This window comes from Manis pentadactyla, chromosome 1 (genome assembly GCF_030020395.1).
Source record: "Manis pentadactyla isolate mManPen7 chromosome 1, mManPen7.hap1, whole genome shotgun sequence".
In the NCBI taxonomy this organism is placed as follows: domain Eukaryota; kingdom Metazoa; phylum Chordata; class Mammalia; order Pholidota; family Manidae; genus Manis; species Manis pentadactyla.
Window position 1 is genome coordinate 171,597,949 of NC_080019.1, and position 22,787 is coordinate 171,620,735.

Genomic DNA, 22,787 nt, shown 5'->3' on the forward strand with positions numbered 1-22,787 from the left:
CATCTTCAAATCCCTGCTGGCTCTAGAAATCTAAATAGCACAGCAAGGCAGAGGTGCAGGGAGATCACCAGGAAAGGCTGACTGGTACAGGCAAGAAAAATAGGAAAAGGCATTAGAAAAGAGTCCTAGTATTAAAAATTCTTCTACTTTAATGACTCTATAGCATCTTCTATGCTGATAGGCAGTGACTGCAATGGGGTGGAGGGAGAACTTGGTAATAATATGGGTGAATGTAGAAACCACAATGTTGTTTATGTGAAACCTTCATAAGATTGCATATCCATGATGCCTTAATTAAAAAAAATTCTCCTATTTTGAAATTGATGCTGCAGGATTTTCAGTCATTTAACTTGAAGCTAAGTGTAAATTTTGAGAGAGGGAACACCTCCAAGCTACTGAATTAAAGAGAACAATGCTAGTAATTATTCATGATTAATAGAGGTGTGCATGTAAACCTCCAAGCTGCTGTTGGACATTTAAATAATAGTGTGAATACATTTTATATTTATCATTGCTAGCATGTTTTAATAGGAAGAGAACAAAAACTGTTTAGGAAATGGAGTAGTGAGAAGAGTAAGACACAGGAATGGATTCAATGAAGAGATGTGCCTACTCAGTTGGGTCTAAATCACTGGGTTGGGCCCCTTGTTGCAGGAGGCTCGAAATCAATGGATTGGCAGGTGAAGTATTGATTCTGTGAAGTACTGGCAACACTATCTCACTTGGTTCCTGAACCATTCAAGAAAATCAGGAGGAAGTCAAACTGTTATTCCCAGTGAAGGAATCAGGGGTTGATTATCAGGTATTAATGTCAACTCTTATCTTCATGTATATTATTCAGGGTTCATGGTTTTGCTATATATTTGTGTTGACATGGCTGCCTAAGTTCTTTCAGTAAAAACAAGGCCCTTGTTCCTGCCAGCTACTGGGAAAAGGAGAGATGTATTTAGAAACTTAGGTACATATCTAAAGAACATGAAACTTTCCTAGGACATGCTTTACACCTTTGAACAGAGAAAGGGCAGGTTCTTTAGACTGAGGGCTTTGGATTAGGCCAATCGGCGCTAATGTGCATGATGTGAGTCCACTGCAAGTGTGTGAGTTTATGCATTTGGGCCACAGACTAGGAAACTGTGGCTTCCAGCTCCTCTTAAGTGTAATATTTGATGTTGGTGTAAACTAGCAAAAGATCTTTTTTATCTGGCCTTGGGACACTTCCAGATAGAAACCTGTCAGTAATGTGGGTATTTCAGAGGTCACTAGAATCCATAGTACATTAAGCTATAACAAAGCTACACTGAACTTACATCTAGCTGATATCCAGGTAGCAGGATGCCAATACATGTTTAGATATCAGTGTTTTAAAAAGTGTAAGACATATGTATATCTGAATATGATTGTTTCAAGTTCAATATGCTTTCTTCCTAGGAATTTGAAGCTTTCTTTTATATATTATTTAAAAAACCACTTTGAGCTTGTAGGCATGAAAAACATAATTTCTTTCCCATTTCACAGTTGGAAAAACTGAATTAAAAAGAACAATGCTAGTAATTATTCATGATTAATAGAGGTGTGCATGTAAATCAGTTTGAATAAGTGTGTGAAATTAGATGTGCTGATGCCAGATAGTGCTGCTCATGTTTTTTAAAGATGAGTGCTTTCATATAAATCTATGTGAGTTGAGCATACATTTCTGTGTCTTGAGCACATTTGGAAATGGACTTTGTTAATCTGCATGGATATTAAGGTAACTAAGTATTATGTATCATTAAGTATTATAATGCATAAAATATATTAGATGAGTGTTCAAAATTCAGTAGATACATATCTAATGAACATGAATGCATACATAATAGTTATTTATAATGTACTGTATATATATATATATATACATATATATATATGAGATTATGTATTATATATATGCCTGGTGCAGTGAGAGGTCATTGAAATTTAGGTGTATGTGATGATTATGAAAAAGTGTGGGAGAAGGTGTGTGTTAGTTTCTTTGATTGTGGGGGTTGAGTTAATACATGGAAAAGCCCTTGCAACTCTGTTGGTACATGGGAAGCCCACTGTCTGTGTTAGTCATTGTTGTTATTACCACTGTTGTTAGACAAAGTGAAACTGCTATTGTAATGAAGAGTTGAAAAGAGACATTTTCTCATTGATACCTGGGAGATTATCCTACAAACAATGAATGAAGCTATAGGGATTGTTCAGTCATCTTCACAGCATGGGATATTTTTTAGGATGTTACTTCTAGTTTTCCTTCCATCCCAGTGGAGTCTGATTTTAAGAACCCGTTTCTAGGAGTGCCATGTGAAGGAGGGTATATTTCCTCCTGCTTCTGATAGGAGCAGGTAGGTAGGATCTGGCTGTTCTGATGCCAGGTCTGCCCATAACAACACCAGTCTCCCTTTGGGAGGAAGCATGCCAGATGGACTTGAGATTTCTGTAAGCCTGGTTTGTTTGTGGGTTGGATTTTAAGTTTTTTAAACTTTAATTTTGGAGGGGTGGAGGTATTTTGTTTTCTGAGAAAGATTTAGACAGCTGTATTAATCATGCAGACCGAGCCATGTGCAATGTATTTTAGCAATGGAAAAACAGGAACTGAATGGCAAGCAGCAGTGAACAAACCCAGCGCAATGCTTGAACCTGGAAGATAATCTCAGCATTTCCCAAACCCACTTGCCGCACAGGGTTAGTGAATGGAAAGGCTGTTCACTCGGGATGAATAATCAGATGGAGGCAGACAAGTAAGATACAATCTAGGGTTATTAATTTTTTTCTTAAAGATGCAGTGATCACGGAAGGACGGGCAGACTGTGCCCATAGTGCCTCAAGCTCAAGGGGTTCGTCACCTGAGGGCGATAAAGACAAAACAAGGGTGGCACGTCCTTGCCCTTTTCTCTTCTTTCGCGTCACTTAACTGTCTGAGACTGGCTTTGTCATCTCATTTGGAACCTGCTGTCCTTCTAAATGTGAGAGCATCTCTAGGTACACTTTCCTCACGAAGAGCTCTGCACAAGGAATCTTGTGAGGAGGAGAGAAGAGCTAGGTTATCGTTCCCTAGTATTCAGAGGCCTCCGGAAATGATGTGCGCCTAATAAAGTGAGGGAAGTTCCCTCAGACATATAGAGCAAACTCTTGCCTCATTTTATAATTCACTGAATTTTTTTGCAGCAAGTAGTTATGCAGGGGTAGTTATGCAAATATATGTAATTCAGGACTCACTTCAGAATAAATAAACCTAAATTAAAATTAATTGGAAAACACCTATCAGAAACAGATCAAGGATGGAACACTATTTATTTCACTTATTTATATATTTCTTTTAAAATTGAGGAGCAGGGAAGAAGCATCCTAATTTTTTTTTTTTTGAAGAATAGGAAAGGACGATTGAAAATTTCTGATTGGCCACAGACAATACACGTGATCCTCTGGTATAATTCCAATATTATTAGTATCACTGCAGAAAATCAAGCAATATGATGAAGGAAACCCAAGAGAAATACATTTGATTTATTGAGCCTTGTTTTTGGTTAATCACAGCTTGAAGGGGTTTAGGACTGCCTTCCTGCTGCGACCTGCTGCTTATCCCCAGGCAGTCTGATGAGCCGTGCAGAGTGGGGGGGAGGAGGGGAGACCCTCCAATGAGAGATATTAACAGAGAAGCCGCTGATATGAAACATGTATTTCTGTTCTTGGAAAGTAGGAGGGAAAGTTCTCTTTTTTTATGATAGGAGGACAGAAAAGGACCTTTGGGACTCACTCCTACCTTCAAAATACCTTAAGGAAATTAATTGGTTCAAAATCCTTCAGGCCATGTGTCAAGCAACTGCTTATAGACATCTTAACACTTTAAGGCTGAAATGTACGATTCCACATAGCTGATGACAATATACAGTACTTAATTAAATGAAGGGTGTTTTGTGCTATAGTTGTGACCACAGCAAAGCAGGCATGTTTTTCATAGATATTGCGGTACTTACGGGGCACCATAAAAAAGAGTTGAAGATCCTATATGTTTTATTTTTTTCCCTCAGCAGAAACTGCATTTCACATGGGTTGCCATCTTGTTTTGAATGAAGAGGAGAAAAGGGATTTGATTTCTACAAAGTTAAAGTCCTTGTAAGGACCTGGGAACTTAAGAGAGCACCCTCCTTGTATAGCAACCTCTCACACCAGCTATCCCAAATCTCGATGAACAGCTTTTCAGTTTCTATCAGCAGAAGCCCAAAGTATTAGTAGTAAGATAAACTACATTCTCTAAAACTATTGGATCTAAGGAAGCTATCTACAGTCTATCTACAATGTCAAATCAAACTAGGGTCATTCTCCAATCAACAATTCAGTTTGTGGGAAATATCAAGATCAACAAAATCCCACATGCTCCATCCCTGCTCCAGACTGTTTTTCAGTGTCCAATAGCTGTGCTTTGTGGACAGTGTCTGGCTGCATTTTGTTCAGTTACATATGTCATAACGCATGATCAGATAAAATATTTCAGCTGGTGATTGCAGAACTGCTCTCACAAAGGATATCTGGAGACATAGTGACACTGTACAGAGCTCATCCTGGAAGGAGTGTGACCTCTTTGAAAACGATACCTGCTGGGACAAATGTGTATGCGTGCGTTTGTCCCATCAAGATACTTACAAGATGGCAACATGATAAAATGGTGTCAATCTCTGAACCAGCACAGGAAGATGAATGTCTTAGAATAATTGTAGCATGTCAGAAATTCAAACTGGGATATTTTCTGTGAACACTATTTTTCATGTCGAGTCTAAAAAACAGGCACATTTTAAGTCATTTTTAGTGGCTGGGATAAGAAACAGATTTCATTAATGTTTTAAGGAAGGATTTTATTCAACAGAGTTCTTCTAAACATCATTTGGACTGTACTTAAAATTTAAGAATAACTCTTCTATTAAGCTGTCTAGTTAATCCTTGAAACCTTGCAATCCTCATTGCAAATTAATTAAAATGAGTTGCATTTATGTGAATACATACATATGCAAAACATTGCATTATTGACACACTGAATATCTGCACCCAATTCTGGCCTAATTTTTAGTTTGGACAAATGTTAATGAAACATGATCCATCTTTAAGCTTTCTACCTTTAATTCACAGCACATTTTCTTTATAGTGTCTATAATAATATTGTTTAATTGGATTTATTTTTTCCACACTAGGCCCCGCATGGCCTATTTTCCATTTCTTCTCGGGTCTTTGAGTGTTACTTGCAAATCAGTTTTCTGGAATTTAATTTCAATGGTAGGTTGGTTTCATTTCAGATTTTTTTTTGTATTGTTTTAATTTTATTTGCCAATTTGCCTTTAGATAGCCTTAAGCTAGAAGGCTGGGACTGCAACTTGCATCTAAATGTGGTGTTGGAGGCAAAATTTAATTCAAGTGTGTGGAAAGTTTTATGAAAAGGAATACAGAATGACTACCTTGTTTTTTCATTTGTGTTTTCTAAAATAGTTATATTTAAAGGAAAAGCCCCCAAACTGACCAAGATTTTGAGAAAAAGTAATGTCCAGGTAACCTGGTGGAGTTCAACCTTCGGCAGTAGATAAATTCATTTAACAAGTAGTACCAATGGCTTCAGATTCAGACTGTATAAGCCTCCCATGGTGAGGGTGGTCAGTTAGAGGATTCTTTATTCAGTATTTTTATGGGCTACAGAATTTAACTTGTTGTGTTCCAAATATGTGAGTTCAAAGTCACCTGTAACACATACTAATTGAAGAAAAAATTGCTTTCTGGGTTTAGCATCGCCTCCCCAATGACTGATCAATTTGAAGTTAAGTTGGGTGACAGATGTGTTATATTCCTATCAATTGATTGGTAGGCATCAATTGACTTTGTTTTGAAGGTTTAAGGGGAAAAAATGATTTCTCTTGTATGTAAATTTTGTTAATGTGTTTCCTCCTTTGTGGGTTTTGCACATGATAGGTGATGGAGAATGACCCAGCAACAGAGCTATAGTGATAAAAATCATACTGACCTTGAATGGGGTGGGGGATTGTGGGTAAAACACGCTCTAAAGGGGAAAAAATAGTAAGCATCATGGAGAATTATAAATATACATTTTTAATCTTTCTCATGTTTAGCTACTCAATTTTAAAACCAATGAATGTCTATGCCTATAAGATTCTATCTTCTGCATAGCATTTGTTTGTTCTTCCTGACAAGACTGAAGTATCAGAGAGCTATTAGTAAAATCCAAAGCCTTTTAAAATATTAAGCTAGAGTAGGGGACAACATCTTATTTTGGTAACTCTACAAACAGGATTCTACTCTCTGCTGGAAAAATCCACTACCAAAATTACAGGTTTTTTTGAGGCTTGGGGGATTGAGATGCTTTAATCAGTAGGATCACATTTAGGTCTTGCCATCTAGGTCCAGGTCCTTGTCTCTTTAACTCACAACACCTGGACTATGGTAGCTAAGGACTCCAAACTCTCCCTAAGCCCTCCTGAGGCTGGGAAAGGACATGGGACAAACATCATGATTAACTTTTCCTGCCTATGGTGAAAAATGCCAAGATATAAACAGTATAGTAGGAACAGGAGAAACCCCTTCTTAAGGCTAAGATTCCATTTTAAAAACTAGGGAGTCAGGAAGTAAGATTCCTAACATATTCCTTGGTAATCAGACAAAAACCCACCCTATCTTAAGGCAGGGTAAGAAATCCTAACTGACATATTCCCAGTGCTTGAAGGAAACCACTATTTTGAAGAGGAACTGGATTAATAAATTCCTTGTATTAAGTTTATCTTACAGAAATATCTAGAGGATGGACTGTGGATACTGTCTCTCACCAGAGAGAGACATCATAAGACCACAAGTTAAGCCTACGCCCAACAACTGCCACCCCTGCCCTTTGCACCATTCCTGAAAGCCTCAGGACAGAATCCTAAGCTTAGGTGAGCCTCCTCTCTGAGGTTGTCTGCACTCCCTTTTCTTCAAGTGTGTACTTTTTAAATAAAGCCTCCTCACTTCCCAACTTACTGTGTTTTGTCTCTGTGTTCTGCCAGTGGTGTCTTTGTCACTTTGCTATTTTATTCTATTTTCCAGACTTAAGCACAAGTCTTCACTCTGTCTCTGTTCTACTCCAGATAAGTAGCAAGGGGCTATAAGAGCTCTGATTTGGGCTTGCAAGTTCCCATCACCTGGGTGATCCAGGCAGGACTGCAGGTGCACGATCATGCTTTTTAGTAGCCTGCCTGAAAATTTCCTTTTTTGCCTTTGGGAAGTTCTCAGAACATAAGAGCCCTTTGGGGTGGTAAGGGCTTAGTCCCAATGCCATACAGATCCAAGTGGACACTGGATGCCAGGTGACCTTGGCTTTAGGAGTTGGCAGGGGATCTGCACTATGCCAAGTAGGAGTTCTATGAACTTCCCTTTCCTTCATCTGCTCTTCCTTGCTCTCTGCTGCCTGCAAGGCAGCTGCCATTCCCTGCTACTCTCGCTTTAATGAATTCGTTCCTTACCTACACTCTTCTGACCTGCTCCAGAATTCTTTCTCATTCAGAGTCAAGAACCTTCCCCCGTCCAGGCTGAGGTTTCTCCTAGTGCTTCACCTAGTGCACAGGGAGAGCCCTCCCCAGACACAGCTGCCCAGCAACAACACTATAGTTCATATCAGCTTTAGCCAAGTATCTGGAAAATTTGTTTTGGGAAATACTAATCCAACTTTTCCCTCAGGTTTTTACTTCCATTTACTTCCTCAGATATCAGTGCAAGAGTAATGCCAAGGTAGTAAGTTTTTTGGCATGATATTATTTTATTTCTAGTCTTTTCCTTAATACTACCTTTGTGATGATACAATCTCACCTGAAATGTGATCAACCCATCACGTTTGCATGATGATACACTCTATGGAGTACTAAGAGGTGCTTTTCTGTTGAACATTTGGGTTTTAGCTATGTGCCCCTTACATTCCCATCCCCCAGCTACTGACCATAAATTAAACATGCTCACAGAGTTCAGGCTTTAAGGTATCCTCTATCTCATCAAAACCCCAGGTATCATTCTAAATCCTCTTCTGAGTCTCTTTCAGGAAGGCCAAATGGTGCTTAGGGGTAGGATGCATTACTTGCTATCCCAAACGCTACAGTGTAATGTGATTAGCACGGTTTCCTACATTCCTTCTAGCAGCTTGGTTAGATAAAGGCCAATGATAAATGCAAATCAATAAAAATCCATACCATAAAGAGAAAACATATGTTCATCTTCAGATTTGATCTGCCTGCCATCTTGTACTATCAGCTTAGAAAGAGTAGATTTGCCTGGAATTTGGGCATTCAATAATGTGGATACCAAGAAAACCCAGTCTCCTAGCAGAAGGAGCTTTTCTCTAACTTAGTTGAAAGTTATAGCTTAAATGCCAAAGTTTCCTAAGTGCATTAAGAAGGAACAGGTCCATCATAGTACAATGAACAATTGTGTCAGTTATAGCAGTGTCAAGTAGAAAAATGGTTTGAACTGCCACTAGTTATTTGGAATTAAGTTTCCAGCTTTGAAAATAAATAGCTAAATCGCTTTCAGCATTTATGTAGCAGTTGGAGACAACTGTCCCATATTATACTCTATGTACTGTATTTTATTTTTATTATTACTATTATTATTCAGACTGTTTAAGTGATTCAGCTTAATATTTTCTCATCACACTGTTCACAGCTGGGTAAATGCACTCTGCCCTCATTTTCACAGGACCATTTGTATTACTAAAGCATCTCACCCAGCTTCCTTTCATTGCCTTTTCAACTGTTTTCCAGCTTATCATCATCTTTAGCTCTATTCTGCTCATTAGTTATGCTCATTTTCTTATTCCATTCTACTGATTTATTATTCCTTAGATGCTGCCCCATCCCAGCTTTTTATCCTTATTCTTCCACCACCATTCTGCTGTATTTAATAGTTCAGGCCCGAGTTTGTGAGCTCCTGTAAGAGTGTAAAGTAAATACCACTTAAAATGAAAAATACTCAACTATTGATATGCAAAAGTCGGGAGGGCAGAACCTTGGTGCTCTGTGCTTTGTCTTCTGGCTGCAAATACTGAAGAGGCCAATGTAGCTTAGCAACTGAATGGGAGGTTTTAGGAATGGAACTCTACTGTTGAACCAGTACTTCAGCTGCGGTTCATAGGAAGTCCCCTACCTCTGAGCTTCAGTTTCTTACCTGCTAAATGAGGGGAAGGGGTTGTTACCGGCTGATTCTGCTGAGACAATAGGAGACTCAGTACACTGGACGTGACCACTTCACAAGAAAACCCTCTGAATTAAAAGCACCTAAATGACAAAAGCTGGAGTTGAGGATAGAGTGTATACATGGAGATAATTTATTAAGTCAGATATGTTTTCCTTTTATTTTTCCAATGGGTACTGCAGATGTTCTGTGTCATTCTGGAAGTCAGCATATTCAATGCCTATTCTTCAAACTAAAATGAGTCCCAGTGCCCATCTATTTCTTATTGTATCTACAGAGATCCCCTTATGAAAACTTGGTAGTCAGTCTTTCAAACGACATGTGGGTAGTATTCAAATTACTGTTCAAACTGTTTTATTATGTGACACCCAGAAGTAGCTGGTTAAGAGGCTTTGCCAAGTATTAACTAGCATCATTAAACACTGGGCCCCTAAGATAATAATTTAAAGTGTTTTCTAAAGAAGTGGGAGAGGCCCTTATTTTAAGGGTTCTCTCCAGTGCTGGGTTGCTTAGGTAGTACTTGAAATTTAATCAAGTATAGGTTTGTAAGTTAATAATCTTTCAAAACTGAAAGGAAAATTTAAAAACCTCCTACACACTGATGTATGAAGCCATGTACATTTCTTTATATTTTTATCCTTTTGTACTTGTTGATCTTAAAACACCTTACCAATCCACCCATTTCTCTAAAGTAGAAGGTGCTTGATCAGTAGGACTGTCTTTCTTTAACATGTGTGAATGCTCCCTCCTAGGGCCAAAACACTGACCACTAGGCTGGAATATGAAGTTCTCAATCTCAGTGTACCAAATGAGACAGGGACGGTGGGTTTAGTCAGAGTAGGGTGAGGGCCACCAGAGAAAAAGAAGAACAAGATAATTACAGTCAGAACAATGTAACAATATGCAAAGAAGTCCCTATCAAAACTGTGTTATGCATTATGCAAAGTCAGAGTCACACTAATTCTCTAGGGTAAAGATTTGTATATATGACTAGGAATATAGACATTCTTCAGTGAAATCGCTTAAAGCTCAAAAGGCCAGGAGCAAATTGGCCTGGAATGTTTGAGTGTTCTGCAGATAAAGAAAAGTATCTCAGCATAAACCATCACTTTACTGTATCAATTACATCATGACAATGTAAAATTTACCTTATCCTGCTAAAAGGCCCAGTTTATTTTAATTGTAACTATGTGCAATTTTCCCTTCTCTAATCATAATCAAGTAATCTGCAACCTAGGCAAAAGACTACTTCGTTAAGCAATCTCAACTATAAACAACCCAAGCAAACAGACAACAACCCAGCCCACCTTGGGGGCAGGGCAGTCAGTCTTACAAGTCTACACCCCTAACCCTTTACTCTTATTCCTGAAAATCCTCAATCACGCATAAAACCCCTAGACAATGAGCCAACCATGGGCTCTCTTGTCCCCTCCTGGCATGAGCCAGGAGCTCTATTCTCTCACTTTATCTCTAAATAAAAGCCTGTACCTTGCTCTCCTACCCTGAGTGTTTGTGAAGCTCATTCTTTGGCTTCGTGAACAAGATCCCCGGCATCACAAAGATAAGTCAAGGGTCTAACTAATCCAGGGGACCCAGGCTGGTGGGGGTTAATGGAAATGGATGTGGGAGGTGGTAGAGGCAGTGCTCCTGGGTGGGAAGAATTATGACAATATTTAGTCAGTGGAAATACCTCAAGTGAAAAGATGGTGAAATTAGATGTCTCCTCACTTCCAAACTTTTACAAAAGCTGCATCTCTTAACATTTCCCCCACATGCACAAATCAAGATAATATGTTGGTCTAGAGCCCCTGGGAACAGATCACCTGAATTTAAATCCCAGCGGCCTTACTCAGTTACACTATTTCCTTACCCTCTTTGGGTAATGGAGAAATATGACAACGTAGAGGGCTGTCCTCATGATTAAATGAGATCATGTGTGCCAAGTCTTCAGCACAAGCCCAGAGTACCTTGTCAGCATTCAGTAAGAAGCGATGACATTAAAACCGTTACCCTATTCTTCCTCCCTGTCCATTGCTGCTTTAAAAATAACTCGATGCTAAGCACCAAAACGAGATAGGTTTCCTCTGTGGGTGCACCACAGTCACCAATGTGGATATACAGGTCTGTTATGTTACATGTACTGCCAATGGGGTTTCTTCTTGGCACAGCCTGAGGTCCAAGTCATCATCCTTGTGCTGCGCAGAGGACGGCGCTTGATCTGCAGAGGACGGCGCTCCATCTGCCTATACACAGTGTGCCACTGGATGAATGTGTTCAGAAAAATTACATGACGTAATACCCTGCCCAGGGTGAGGAGAGGGTAAAAGGCATTACTTGGATACAGACTGAGGTGCTATGTATCCTTGACAAACATTAGGCTAGAATGTGTGGAGAGCAAAAGAAATGGGAAAGGAATGCTTCCATGGGCTTAGGAAAACATGGCTCTGAATACAACGTAGGCACTCACATTCACTTATTTAACCCCTTTGGAGATCAATATTGGAATAGAAAGTGGAGAAGTGTACGTATGTACGTGGTGGGGCCCCAGAGGTCCCAGCGACCGCAAATTGACACAGCATAAAGAGTCGGCACGTGTCGCTGTGCGGACGCCGGGAATGTGGAGACGTGCAGTGAAGATGGATAACGGTGAACTCTCCGGGGCTCAGGCTCGCGGCCTCCGCTCGTCGCCGCAGCTCACCCCGGCCTGGCTGGGTCAGCGGGGCGCCCCACTGCCCACACGGTGCTTTCGGTCTGGGCACCGCTGCTTCCCGCCCCCAGTATCTGAACCCTGCTGACCCTGCTCCGTGGAGAAGTACAGCCACTAAATGTCCTCCCTCTTCCCATTAAACCATCCACTCTGAATCTAAGTCACGGGCAGTCTGCTCACACCGGGACTCTTCTTCTTCCTGCTCTCCTTCCCCGCCGCCCACCACCGCCATCCCTTCTCCCTCCCAGTCCTTCCTTCGCTCTCTGCTTCCTGCTCGTGTGAAACAGGCTATTAGACTGTATTCCCAAGGACCCAGCTCTGAAGCCTGGGACAACACACCTCCCAAACCTGAGTGGTGGTGGGTGGGTGCGATGGAGGGGCCACTCTTGTGACATGAAGCAGAAATGTCCATACTGAGGCCTTGAAATAGGGCCTAAGAAATAGGGCAGTGGATTCACTAATTTTGGCTATTTTAATGGCTCCTTTTCACCTTGGAGCCTAATGATCTTTTGCATTCTGTTCATCTGTTAAGTATTTCATCTTGTCACTTTCTCCTAAGGTGGGAAACATCATTCCGACCTGAATGCGGGGGCGTGTGCTGCCGGTCGCAGAGCCTGTGGGGGCTCTTCTGCAGATGGTGGGGTGGGACCCCAGGAAGATGCTCCACACGAATCACACCCTGTGAACTGCTCAAATCTATAACTGAGGGTGGCTTCTGCAAAGTCATCCAGGGTACTCTGATTATGATAAACTTGCCCATTACCTTGATTCTCAGCTTACAAACAAATTCTGTAAGACTCTTGATGTTTCTTAATTTTACTTTAAATTAAATTACTTTAAATTAAACTGAGTCCTTTAAATCGACCTCTGTGAATGCGGCAGTGGTATTACAGGGTTTGAGATGACCTACTGTCAGCACCAACTGACTTGCAGCGTCTCCCGTCTTTGACTTAGCCCGTGCTCCCTGTCCTCCTCAACTCTTCCATCCTTCTGTCCTCCTTCTCCTTAGTCCATAGATATCAATTTACTTATTTGAAATGTATCATTAGCACATTTCTTCTGGGGGGGTTAGGAGGAAAAGATACTTTAAGGTAAATTCATAGTTGCTCACTTTCTCCAATGAATCCAATCGTCCTTTTTCTCTTTTCCAATTGCTATAAAACCTTTTGTTAACCAGGTCACCTTAGAATTTGTCTGACTCTCAAATCAATACTTGAGGCTCTTCCTGTCTCTCCCCCACCCCAATTTATGGAATCCCTAAAGGCAGGGGTGAAACAGGTAACTGTTTCTTAATAAATATCCTCTCAAGTATCTTTGAGATATTGATGTCTCTAAGCTGAAGCAAAGAACACCCATGTTTGGTTTTGTAGACAAGTAAACAGGGATATGAATTTTAAACTTCAAGCATTTGTACAGGTGTATCCCCTCAAACTGTTACAAACTGACGTCAAAGGGAGCTACGAATGAGAGACTCAAGACCCAGTTTAGAATAGTTGCGGTGCTAGAGTTGAATCTTCAGCAGTTTTAAAATGGCTTTAATATTGTATTTTAAGAGCTCTCTCACTTAAGTGGACTTTTCTCCTATTTTTTTTTTTTTTTAGTCTTGAATGCTCATCTGAACTGAATAAAGCAAGACGGAGACATCTCTCTGGCTGAGAATATTTCTAGATTTTTCCAATTGAACCTGTGCAGAAAAAAAAACCTCTTGGGGGCTTGTGCCTCTAAAATAATGACAGTAAATTCTTTGGACTCTGTCCTTTAGTACAGATGAAATTTCTATCCCAGCATGTGCTAACTTTTTTGCTTGATTTACTTATTCTGGTAACCATTTCTCTATTACAAATGTTATTACTTTCCTCCCATCTCACCCATCAAACTTCTGTTTCTCAGGTGGCATTTGCTTCTAGGCTCACAGCCTCTGGGCCAACAAGGCAGGTGGTCACATATCTGTAATAGCGGCTAAATTAGAGCAAGGCTCCGAGGTGGCCTCTCGGACTAACACCAGTAACTTAAAACACCCCTTTAGCCTGCCTTCAGGGTCTTCTTCGGTTTTCAGAAATGTTCCTAGCTCCCACCATTCCATCTCTCTTCCAAAAGTATATCAAGACGAGTAACACTTCCTGCTGTCCGATGGAAACCTTTCTGTGACTATTTTTCCTCCTTTAGATTTTATATTATATTTTAATCATTTATTCCACCTTCTCTCATGTTGTTAAAAATACGCTTTCTTTTTCCAGCTTCTCCCTTTTCCCAGCACCTTATCCCGTCTTACTATTTCTTTCTCAATCATTCTTACCCTTCCATTTTTTAAACTGCCATCCATTTTCTAGGATCTTACCTCACCTCTGGCCCTTAAGGAGACCATCACCAAAGAGATCTTTGTTCTCCAAATATTTAACAGTTTAACCAACCGAAAAAACAAAACTGTGTAAACAAACGAAACAAGGCAGCTATCAAAAGTAAGGGAGGGAATGGTGAGGGAAGTTACTCCATTTGTATATCTCACCTTATGCATAGAAATTGAGAACGTGTGGTTTTCTTTCAGTGACTATATTCTGATTTTTGTGTAAGTTTATGTTTACTAGGCAAGGGAATGATTTCCAAGTTTCCCAAGGGAGAACTCAATCGACTTACTTCCCCCGAGCTGGGCCCTGCTGTGGCATACTTACTGAAAAGGACTAGACTGGCGTTGGTGACGCCCAGGTTGTTGGCAGCCACACAGGTATAGTTTCCATAATGCTCCTCGGTGACATTGGTCACTGTCAGGGAGGACTGGCCCTCCGTGCTCTTAATCTCAAGGCCATTGGCACTGTTTATCCTAAGAGTTCAAAAACAGAAGAGTAAAAAGGAACGCTGATGAGGATCTGGCATAGCAAGCCCTTTTTCATCATTACATTGGGGGAATGGAAGTAGTAAGATAGAGGTGGTTGGTCCCTGCTCAATCCCTCCTGTTAATTGTGCAGTGCCACTTCACCAAATCGCTGTCAGTCACAGAGAGAGAACTGAGGAGTAGGTGTGTTTCACTGGGCTTTGGTTTCTGCTATACGCAAGACAGATATGCAGGTGGGGACTACCCACTGAACCACCTACCTCCTACCTCTTGGCATGCAACCTGACTGCTTTGAGGCTCCAGCTTAAGAGCTGCAGGCCCCAGGGTCTTGAAAACATAGGGCTGGAAAAGGAAGAGCGTAATGGTAGAGTCCTACGTATTTATGGTTTTGCCATGAGGGCTTCAAGGACCCTCAGGTGCCCCAAGGACCACATAGTGGAGCTGTGGGGACATGGCTGGTTTGGCACATACCTGGTGTCATCCCGGTACCACTCAAAGTCAGGAGCAGGCACTGCCGAGGCCTCACATTTGAGCGAAGCTTTTCGCCCTGTGGTGGCTTCGTTGCTCTTGGATTCTGTGATAGTGGGAGGATCTGTAGGAAGGATAGGCCCACAGTTTACAAAGGGCACTCCAGAATTTCCAGGCAAAAAGAAATAGGACAGTCTGATTGGAGAGGGGCAGGAAAGAAATTGTTGTCTTAAAGCTCCATTTACATGAATTATGTGATCTGTTGAATAGGACTGATCACTAGAAAGCTCAGTAAAAATAGGAGATGATTAATGAAACCGTACATTTGGTTTACTTAAATGGGAAACCTAACCAAGCTTTATGGAAATGGTTCTAGGATTTCTGTTCCCCTCCTCCGATACACCATCATTTATTCCATCCAGATTGTAATATTTGCAGAGTCTCTTCCTTTTCATAAACTAAGTGATGATACTAAAGGACTCAGGCTTTGAATGTATATAATTTGAGCATTTTAATTTCTCATCACCATCATTATCATCATTACTATTGTTATGGTTTGAGATGGCAGTAAGAGTCTGATGAAAATAATAGAGGTCTGAAGTTCTCCCAGCCTAAGCTTAGCTTGATATTGTGAGAATTCAGAAAAACAAACTAGTATTAGATGATTACTTTAGCTTTTTTCCTCCTATGTGTTCCCTTATTGTTATGACCCCAGGAAATCTTTATGGATTAAGTCTATCCTGGTGCACAGAAGCCTCCCTGGTATATGTCTTCTACTCTCTGGCAGTGGTAAACTTGACAATTTCTGCTTAGGAGTCGGCCAACAAAACTGTAATAGGCTTCAAATGAGCCCAGAAATGCATCTGAAATTCTAATTTGCCATGATTCTTTCAGAGAGTTCTTAGAGGCTGGAACAAGTGGTTACAGGTTCACATCACTGAGTGAGGATGGTAGACTGGAGTTCCTTGCTTGATGTTGCTGTGATTGTGGGAGTAGTGTTGGAGGGGGAGGTATTTGTACAGGGACGGGCTGCTGGACAGAGGTTAGGAGCTTGGGTTTAAAATTTGATAGACCTGAGCTCAAATCCAGGCTCTGTACCTCACTGTCCTTCCTCATTAGAGAGTTCAGTACTTTGTCTAGTCACACTGTTTCAATTTCTTCGTCTATGAAATATTGGAACCAGAGACAGGGAGATCCACTTGGAGATTACTGAAGAAATCCAGAGATAGCTTGCACTCAGTTTGTGAAAAAGTAGCCAGAAGGGATTGGACAGATTTGAGATGGAGTATGAAACCTCAAGTTGACAAGATTGGATGTGGAGGCTGAGGGAAAGAAAGAGGGGCAGCAAAGTCAACCCTCAAGTTTCTGACTTGGGCATCTAAGTGATGCCATCCACTGAGGTTAGATACATAAGCAGAGAAATAGATGGCCAATAATTCCCTGTCCTCCCCTCTTTATTAGGTTCTTTAGCTGCCGCAAGTCCACAGTCTGTAGCATGTTGGCTGGAAAGGTAATCTTGCTGATGATCATACTGGATTGTTCAATTTCTCAAAATGTAAAGTGAGTTTTAACCAGTGTTTTTGAGTTTCTGGAGCCATGTGGCTATGAGCAACAAATCCTTAATGGTGACTGCCGCTTTGCTAACCCAGCCCTAATAACCTGTGCCAGACCCCACGTTTTCCATCATCGTCCCCTCTGGTGATCATAGCTAAGGCACCTGAACATAATCATGCCATGATGGATGCCTTCCAGCCCTTCCACCACTGGACTGGGAGTGCACGTCCCAGTTGTGCAGTTTTATGGGAGTGCTCTTGCTCATTCAGTTAGTTTCCTTCTCTGTGGCAGGAGCTTATGTAGTATGCCTCCTTGCTCTGGAACCCGGAGCAAGGAATGATCTTTCTGACTGAAAAATTGGGGAAGAATAGATGAGGTTTGTTTAGCTCATCTCATCCCCCTTCTTTCTTTTGGGATGTGCTTCTGGTGGAGGGCAGAGGCAATTATTACAGAAGCAATTATTACAAATTGCTTCTCCACCAATGTCTTACTCGGGCGCTCATCTGGGCAGGCCTACCACTGTCCGGGGTGGCCATGACTGGGAGGCCAATCGACCACACTACTATACCTCTGACCATCTTGTTCTCTAACAATGGGGGCAATTGGGCTTCCCATATATCTCCTTCACTCCTCAATTTGTTCAAAACCTGAATAGCTAAGTATAAGTAGTAAGCTATTTCTTAGCTCCTCAGAGATGCCAGCATAGGAAAGGTAGGAGTGAACTAGGGTTGAACACATTTAAGTGCATTAATCTTGGGCCAGGATGACACTGGTAAATTACAAAGGCCAAACCCTTGCTTCTCTCCTTGAATATCTGTTTCTTGTACCAGGGAAAATTCACAGACAATCATAAATGTATGGAGAACTCATTGTTTCTAGTGTTTCTCAACTGACACAGTTGTGCAGGTCTGTTTGCTCCTGGCTTATTGGAATGAACATTTCAAAATTCATTTGTAATGAATTCTGCATAGGTGAGGCTAAGAAAAATTATTACAAATCATATTGTGGCATGCCTGGTGGAGTTAAAATAATCATGTCCTTGCTCAAAATATGGTTATAATAGAAATGTGGCTTAATAAAAATGCTGCTCAGAGGTCCATTGTTATTCTTTATATGACTTGGGAATAGCTTATGTTAAAGGGCTCTTCCAGTTTTTAGTACTTCAAAATTCTGGGTTCTAAAAATATTAATAAGGGCTTTCTTTTTCATATATCACCAGTAACAAGACTCTTTCAATTAGAATGAATAGGATAATGATGACAGTGGCCTAGCAAACACAGTACCATTCATTTAATCTTCCTAGTATTTGGAATAATAGTATAAAAGAACAATATTCTTAACAAAGGATTCAATTTATAGGTATTTACTATGTATCAGTACTCTGCCAGGCTTTAGATATTCTTTTCACCCAAATAATAGCCCTAAGAGGTGATGATTATTAACCCCATGTTATGAATGAGAAGACAGATTTACAGAGGGTTATTAACACAGCCAGCATTTGATGGAATCTGGATTTGAACCCATGTTCTGAAGCCCATGCTCTGAACCTCTGTGCCTCCATTTGAATGAATTCCTTTAGAGATAAATGAATTATAAATAAGGAAAAATACCACTGAGAGGAGCATGCTGGTAGCTTGACAGGAAAATGTTAATATTTCTGCCATTGCAGAGTACCAGAAATGGTACAACATGCAGAAACACAGTGGAAGTAAACCTGCAGAAATCAGGAGATGTGGGCTCAATTTCTACCTGTGCCACTTAGGTTGCTGTCTCTTTGGGGTGACGTGTTGACCTCCTGAAGCCCTTCACCTATGCATGTAGATGTTGATACCTGCCTGCCTGTCTCACAGGTCTGACATAAAGATTAAATGAAATCACATATATGAAAGCACATTTAATACCTGCAATGATTACATTTGTTATTTCTATTACTACTATTCACATAGTATCTTAAGGAAAGAGGGCTTTGGAGTTAGACCTAGGTTGGAGTCCTAACCTTACCACTCTGATGGTTCTCTGATTTTGTGGCAGAGAATGCTTATATTTTCTGTGCTTTGTTTCTGTCCTCTCTGCATGGGGAGGATTTGATCTCCCAGGGCTAGTGGGCAGTGGTGGACCACTGGGGTAGGAGCAGAGAATGTAGGCAATAAGAAAGGCACTGTATTTAGAGAGTTTAGAAATAATAATAAAAATGACTAACAGTTGTCTTTTTTAAAAAAATAACCATGTATAAGCAATACTAGACCAAACTTACTAAACAATGTCAGTGATAAAGTAAATACTCTTCCTTACTGGGGCAAGCCAGGCCCAATACACCTCCCTCTTGGTTGGCCACTGTCAGTGTGATGATTACAGCAAATCATACATTTGTAGCATAGTCTTGGTACTCTGAAGGTATTCAGAAAATTATGGTTCTTTTTCACATAGCAAAGTTATGACATAGCAAAGGTAGAGAATTGCAGCACCTGGATTCTTAGTGAATATTTCCTTTGAAGATCCCATAATAGATTCATCAATTAGGATATGTCTTTACTGACACCATCCCAAATACAAGAATAAAGTAAAGATTGGCACGAAGAATGGATAGGTGTAGCTATGAATAGCTAGATAAAGGTAGCCCGTGTGGTTCCAAATTGAGCAGATATTTTCCTAAAGTTTCATCACTGGGGGATTTTTGAATCAAAGCACTGAAGGATACAGTTAAAATACATTTATATTATCTGGAAACAACAGGTACTCCAGTCCCAACTGTGGATTCTGTGGTAGTTAACCTCTGCTTCTTCTAAATAAATGGCTATCAAATATAAGGGTGAGATTTAGAAAAGCCAGTGTCCCACATCCCCCAGTATCTATGTTGGGTTGGTTAGCTCTGGACACAAGAGTGGAGGCAGAGTTGAGTTCAAAGGGAGACAAGAATAGGAAAAACAAGTCATAAAGAGTGACAAAGTGACCCTAGTTGGAGAGGTACCTGTAGGAAGGCAGAGGCGGGAATCTTAGACAGTTAGAGGGGTGGGGTCGGGCTTTAGAGCTGGTGTCAGCTTTGGAGAGGAATTTCCCCAGGAATAGGAAGAGAGTCCAGTGGAAGAAGAGTCCAGATAAGATCAATAGTCTGTATTTATTGAATCCTCTGCACTAGATATGACCCTTGGGACACTGAACACTATGGGACACTCCCATAAGCAGCTATTTTTAGGGTACTGTGAGAACTGAAATCGAAGACTTAGAACCTGTAATGAAAGGACATTTGTCCCTAGGGCTGGTATCTGGAAAAAAATCAGCCACTATCCTGTAAGATACAAGAAACCAGAAGTCATGTCTATTGTACAAAATTTTACTAAGCTTATTTAGTTGAACAGATTTCAGGTCAATAATTTAGCTGCTGTAAATGTCGGGACCTCCTACCACTTAGAAAATAGATTTTGCATGTCAAATGGCTATTTGCGATGCTGTAAAGCAGCTGTGGAGAAGAATTTTCTAAGAGAATAAAAAGGAGAGACCATAGAATCCAGCTTGTGAACTAAACAGGAGAAACTGTTATGTCTCTTTTGTTTACTGCTCTAGCTTCTCAGTGCCCTGCAACAAATATCTGTTGGCAACTGAGTAAATGAATCAATGAAATGCTGGTAGGAGAAAATTACTAGCACTGGGATTTTGTTTAGTGGTACCCAGGGTCTGTTTTATTACAATGATCTGCTCGGCAATTAATTTTCTTCACCATCCTGATCCCCTGACCTAATTCCAAGCCCTGTGTTTTGAAAAGGAGGTGGAATCAGTTTAAATAATGGGACAGTTTTTCATTGTAGGCAGGATTAGATGAAGTAACAAAAGTGATACTGGATATTTCTCAGTATGCTTGAGTTTGCTAGCCAGACTTCATCTACTTAATACAACTACATTTAAGTAGGCTGGATTATCTGAACAGGACAATAAGGGCAATAGCTAGTTGTTTTAATACACTGTAAACACAGCTTATGAAGTGTTGATAAAAAGGTGAATCCAAAGAACTTGATTATTAGAATATGCTTCCTGGTTTGTGACCAGTATCATTTGCAAAGTTTACAGATATGTTAAGAGGGCAGAGTTATCTGTGAGTTTTACACCTACATTCAGAAACATTTCCTGAGCAATTTTTATAAGGTCAGGAATGTACTAGGTGCTGCTGATTAGGACATACGGGATATTCGACTAAGGCTGTTACAGATTTCCAAGTAATTTGTTACAAGGTGTCTTTTTAGAATCTCGAGGTTCTATCCATATTCTTCTGTGGTTTGCTCATTACTAGGAAAAGCTCACATTTTTATAAAAGCCTTCTCTTGAAAATTATCAGTATTTTCTTCTGTTGTAAGTTACACTTCGGGGACAGTCAAGATGGCGCAATGTCAGACTAATTGTGCTAATAATAATAGGGCCCAGGCGGCTGGCTTTGATCTCAGGAACCATCTGCAATGCAGACCACTTTGATGTTTCACACAATGGAAGCATAAATATTTTCTATGTACTCCATGATTGAACTTTCAGAAATCTAATTAAGATGAAGGTCAATTAAGAGAAAATGAAATCTTAACTCCTAAAGTCAGAGACAAGGTGCAAGATGATGGCATGGCTGTGTGTACATAAAAGAAGCTAAGTAACCTAATTATAAACTTATATAAACACCCAGAAAAATTGCCTTTCATGTGAAGAAAAGGTCCTAAAGCATTTTATAACTTTGAGATCATTAGTGTGTCTTTGAAACACACCCAGTACTGGAAAAGAATAATAATACTGACATTTCAAAACTCTAATACAAAAAAATCTCAGATAGCTATGGGATAAAAGCACTTCAATGCTCATCAAACATACCCCTTGCTTCTTGGAAATGAGTGTCAGTAATGTCTACGGCAGAGCCATATCTACCATATTCTTCTAAGTATGGTGGGAAGGAGATTCCACTGTCTGCTTCAGAAGGTACAAGGCTGGAGTGAGGTCATAGGATAGACTGCATGACCTTAGGCCAGTGTCCTCAACTCTCTACGCTTCCGTGTCCAGTTATTTAAAGTTGGACTAATGATGTTTATAAGTTTAGTGTGAGGAGTAAATGACAAACGTAAATGTAAAAGTGTAAAATGACGCATATTGTGGTACTAAGAACTGAAAACTCCTCTTCCTCTTTCTCCCAAGAACATGGGCTCCAGAATCAAATGGGCCAAAGTCTGGATCTGTTTCCTCACTCTCGCTTTCTGTGCCGCTTTGGAAAGTCAATTTTACCTCCTCGGGTTCAGTGTCTCAAACTCTAAAATGGAGTCAGTTATATCTGCTTTGCCCTGGAATTCACACAGAGTCACTGGTACATAAGCAGCTGTGGGGCTGGCTGAAGATAACATAAAATAACTCCATATGGTCTAAAGCTTATTTTCAGACATGGATAAGATGTCTATGTGCCTATGTGCATGTGTGTTATGTCTTACATCTGCATACATGTGTATATTTGTGGGTGTGTGTATGTATTTGTTAAATACATAGGGAAGACTTGTCAGGACACGCCTTTGTCTCTGTCACTAGCCACAGCTGTGTGTGTGGGAACTTGAATCTGAATGATGTGATAAGTCAGTCCTAACTGAAGAGGATAAACGAATTCTCTTTATTCCTTTTCAGGGTGACACACTTCATATGGATCTGCTCCCACCCTCTTCTTTTTGAACTACATCTAAGGATCCTTTCATCAGAGAAGTTCAAAGTATGCCCACTTACCTATGCATTTAGTGAAATCTTCTTTTGTAACTCCCTTACTTCTTTGGGAAATATGTAACCAAAGTTAACTCATCAGGTATCCCTGCTAGTCATCGAGGACACATGGTGTCTGACCACAGTGGCTTGAATTTGTTCCTAAGGCCATTTAGTTAAAGGATAACAGGCCATTTAGTTAGAGGATAAAATATGATTTGGGGTTATTCCCTTCTGACAAACAATGCATTAAGGTGAAAATTCCAGTGAAAGCAGATATGAATTGTTGCTTTTCCC

The 22,787-nt window shown here is 40.4% G+C and overlaps 1 protein-coding gene across 4 annotated transcripts in view; it reads right to left on the minus strand.

Moving 5' to 3' along the window:
* LSAMP (limbic system associated membrane protein) overlaps window positions 1–22,787 on the minus strand; it is an 820,993-nt gene that overhangs the window by 20,229 nt on the left and 777,977 nt on the right. For 3 of the 4 annotated variants that reach the window (XM_036883394.2, XM_036883392.2, XM_036883391.2), the window contains 3 exons: window positions 15,237–15,357; window positions 14,605–14,753; window positions 6,023–6,058 (listed from right to left, as the gene is read on the minus strand). In XM_036883394.2, coding sequence (XP_036739289.2) covers window positions 6,023–6,058; window positions 14,605–14,753; window positions 15,237–15,357 — 306 coding nt within the window. The remainder of the gene's footprint in view (window positions 1–6,022; window positions 6,059–14,604; window positions 14,754–15,236; window positions 15,358–22,787) is intronic. The other variant, XM_036883395.2, reaches the window with a different exon arrangement.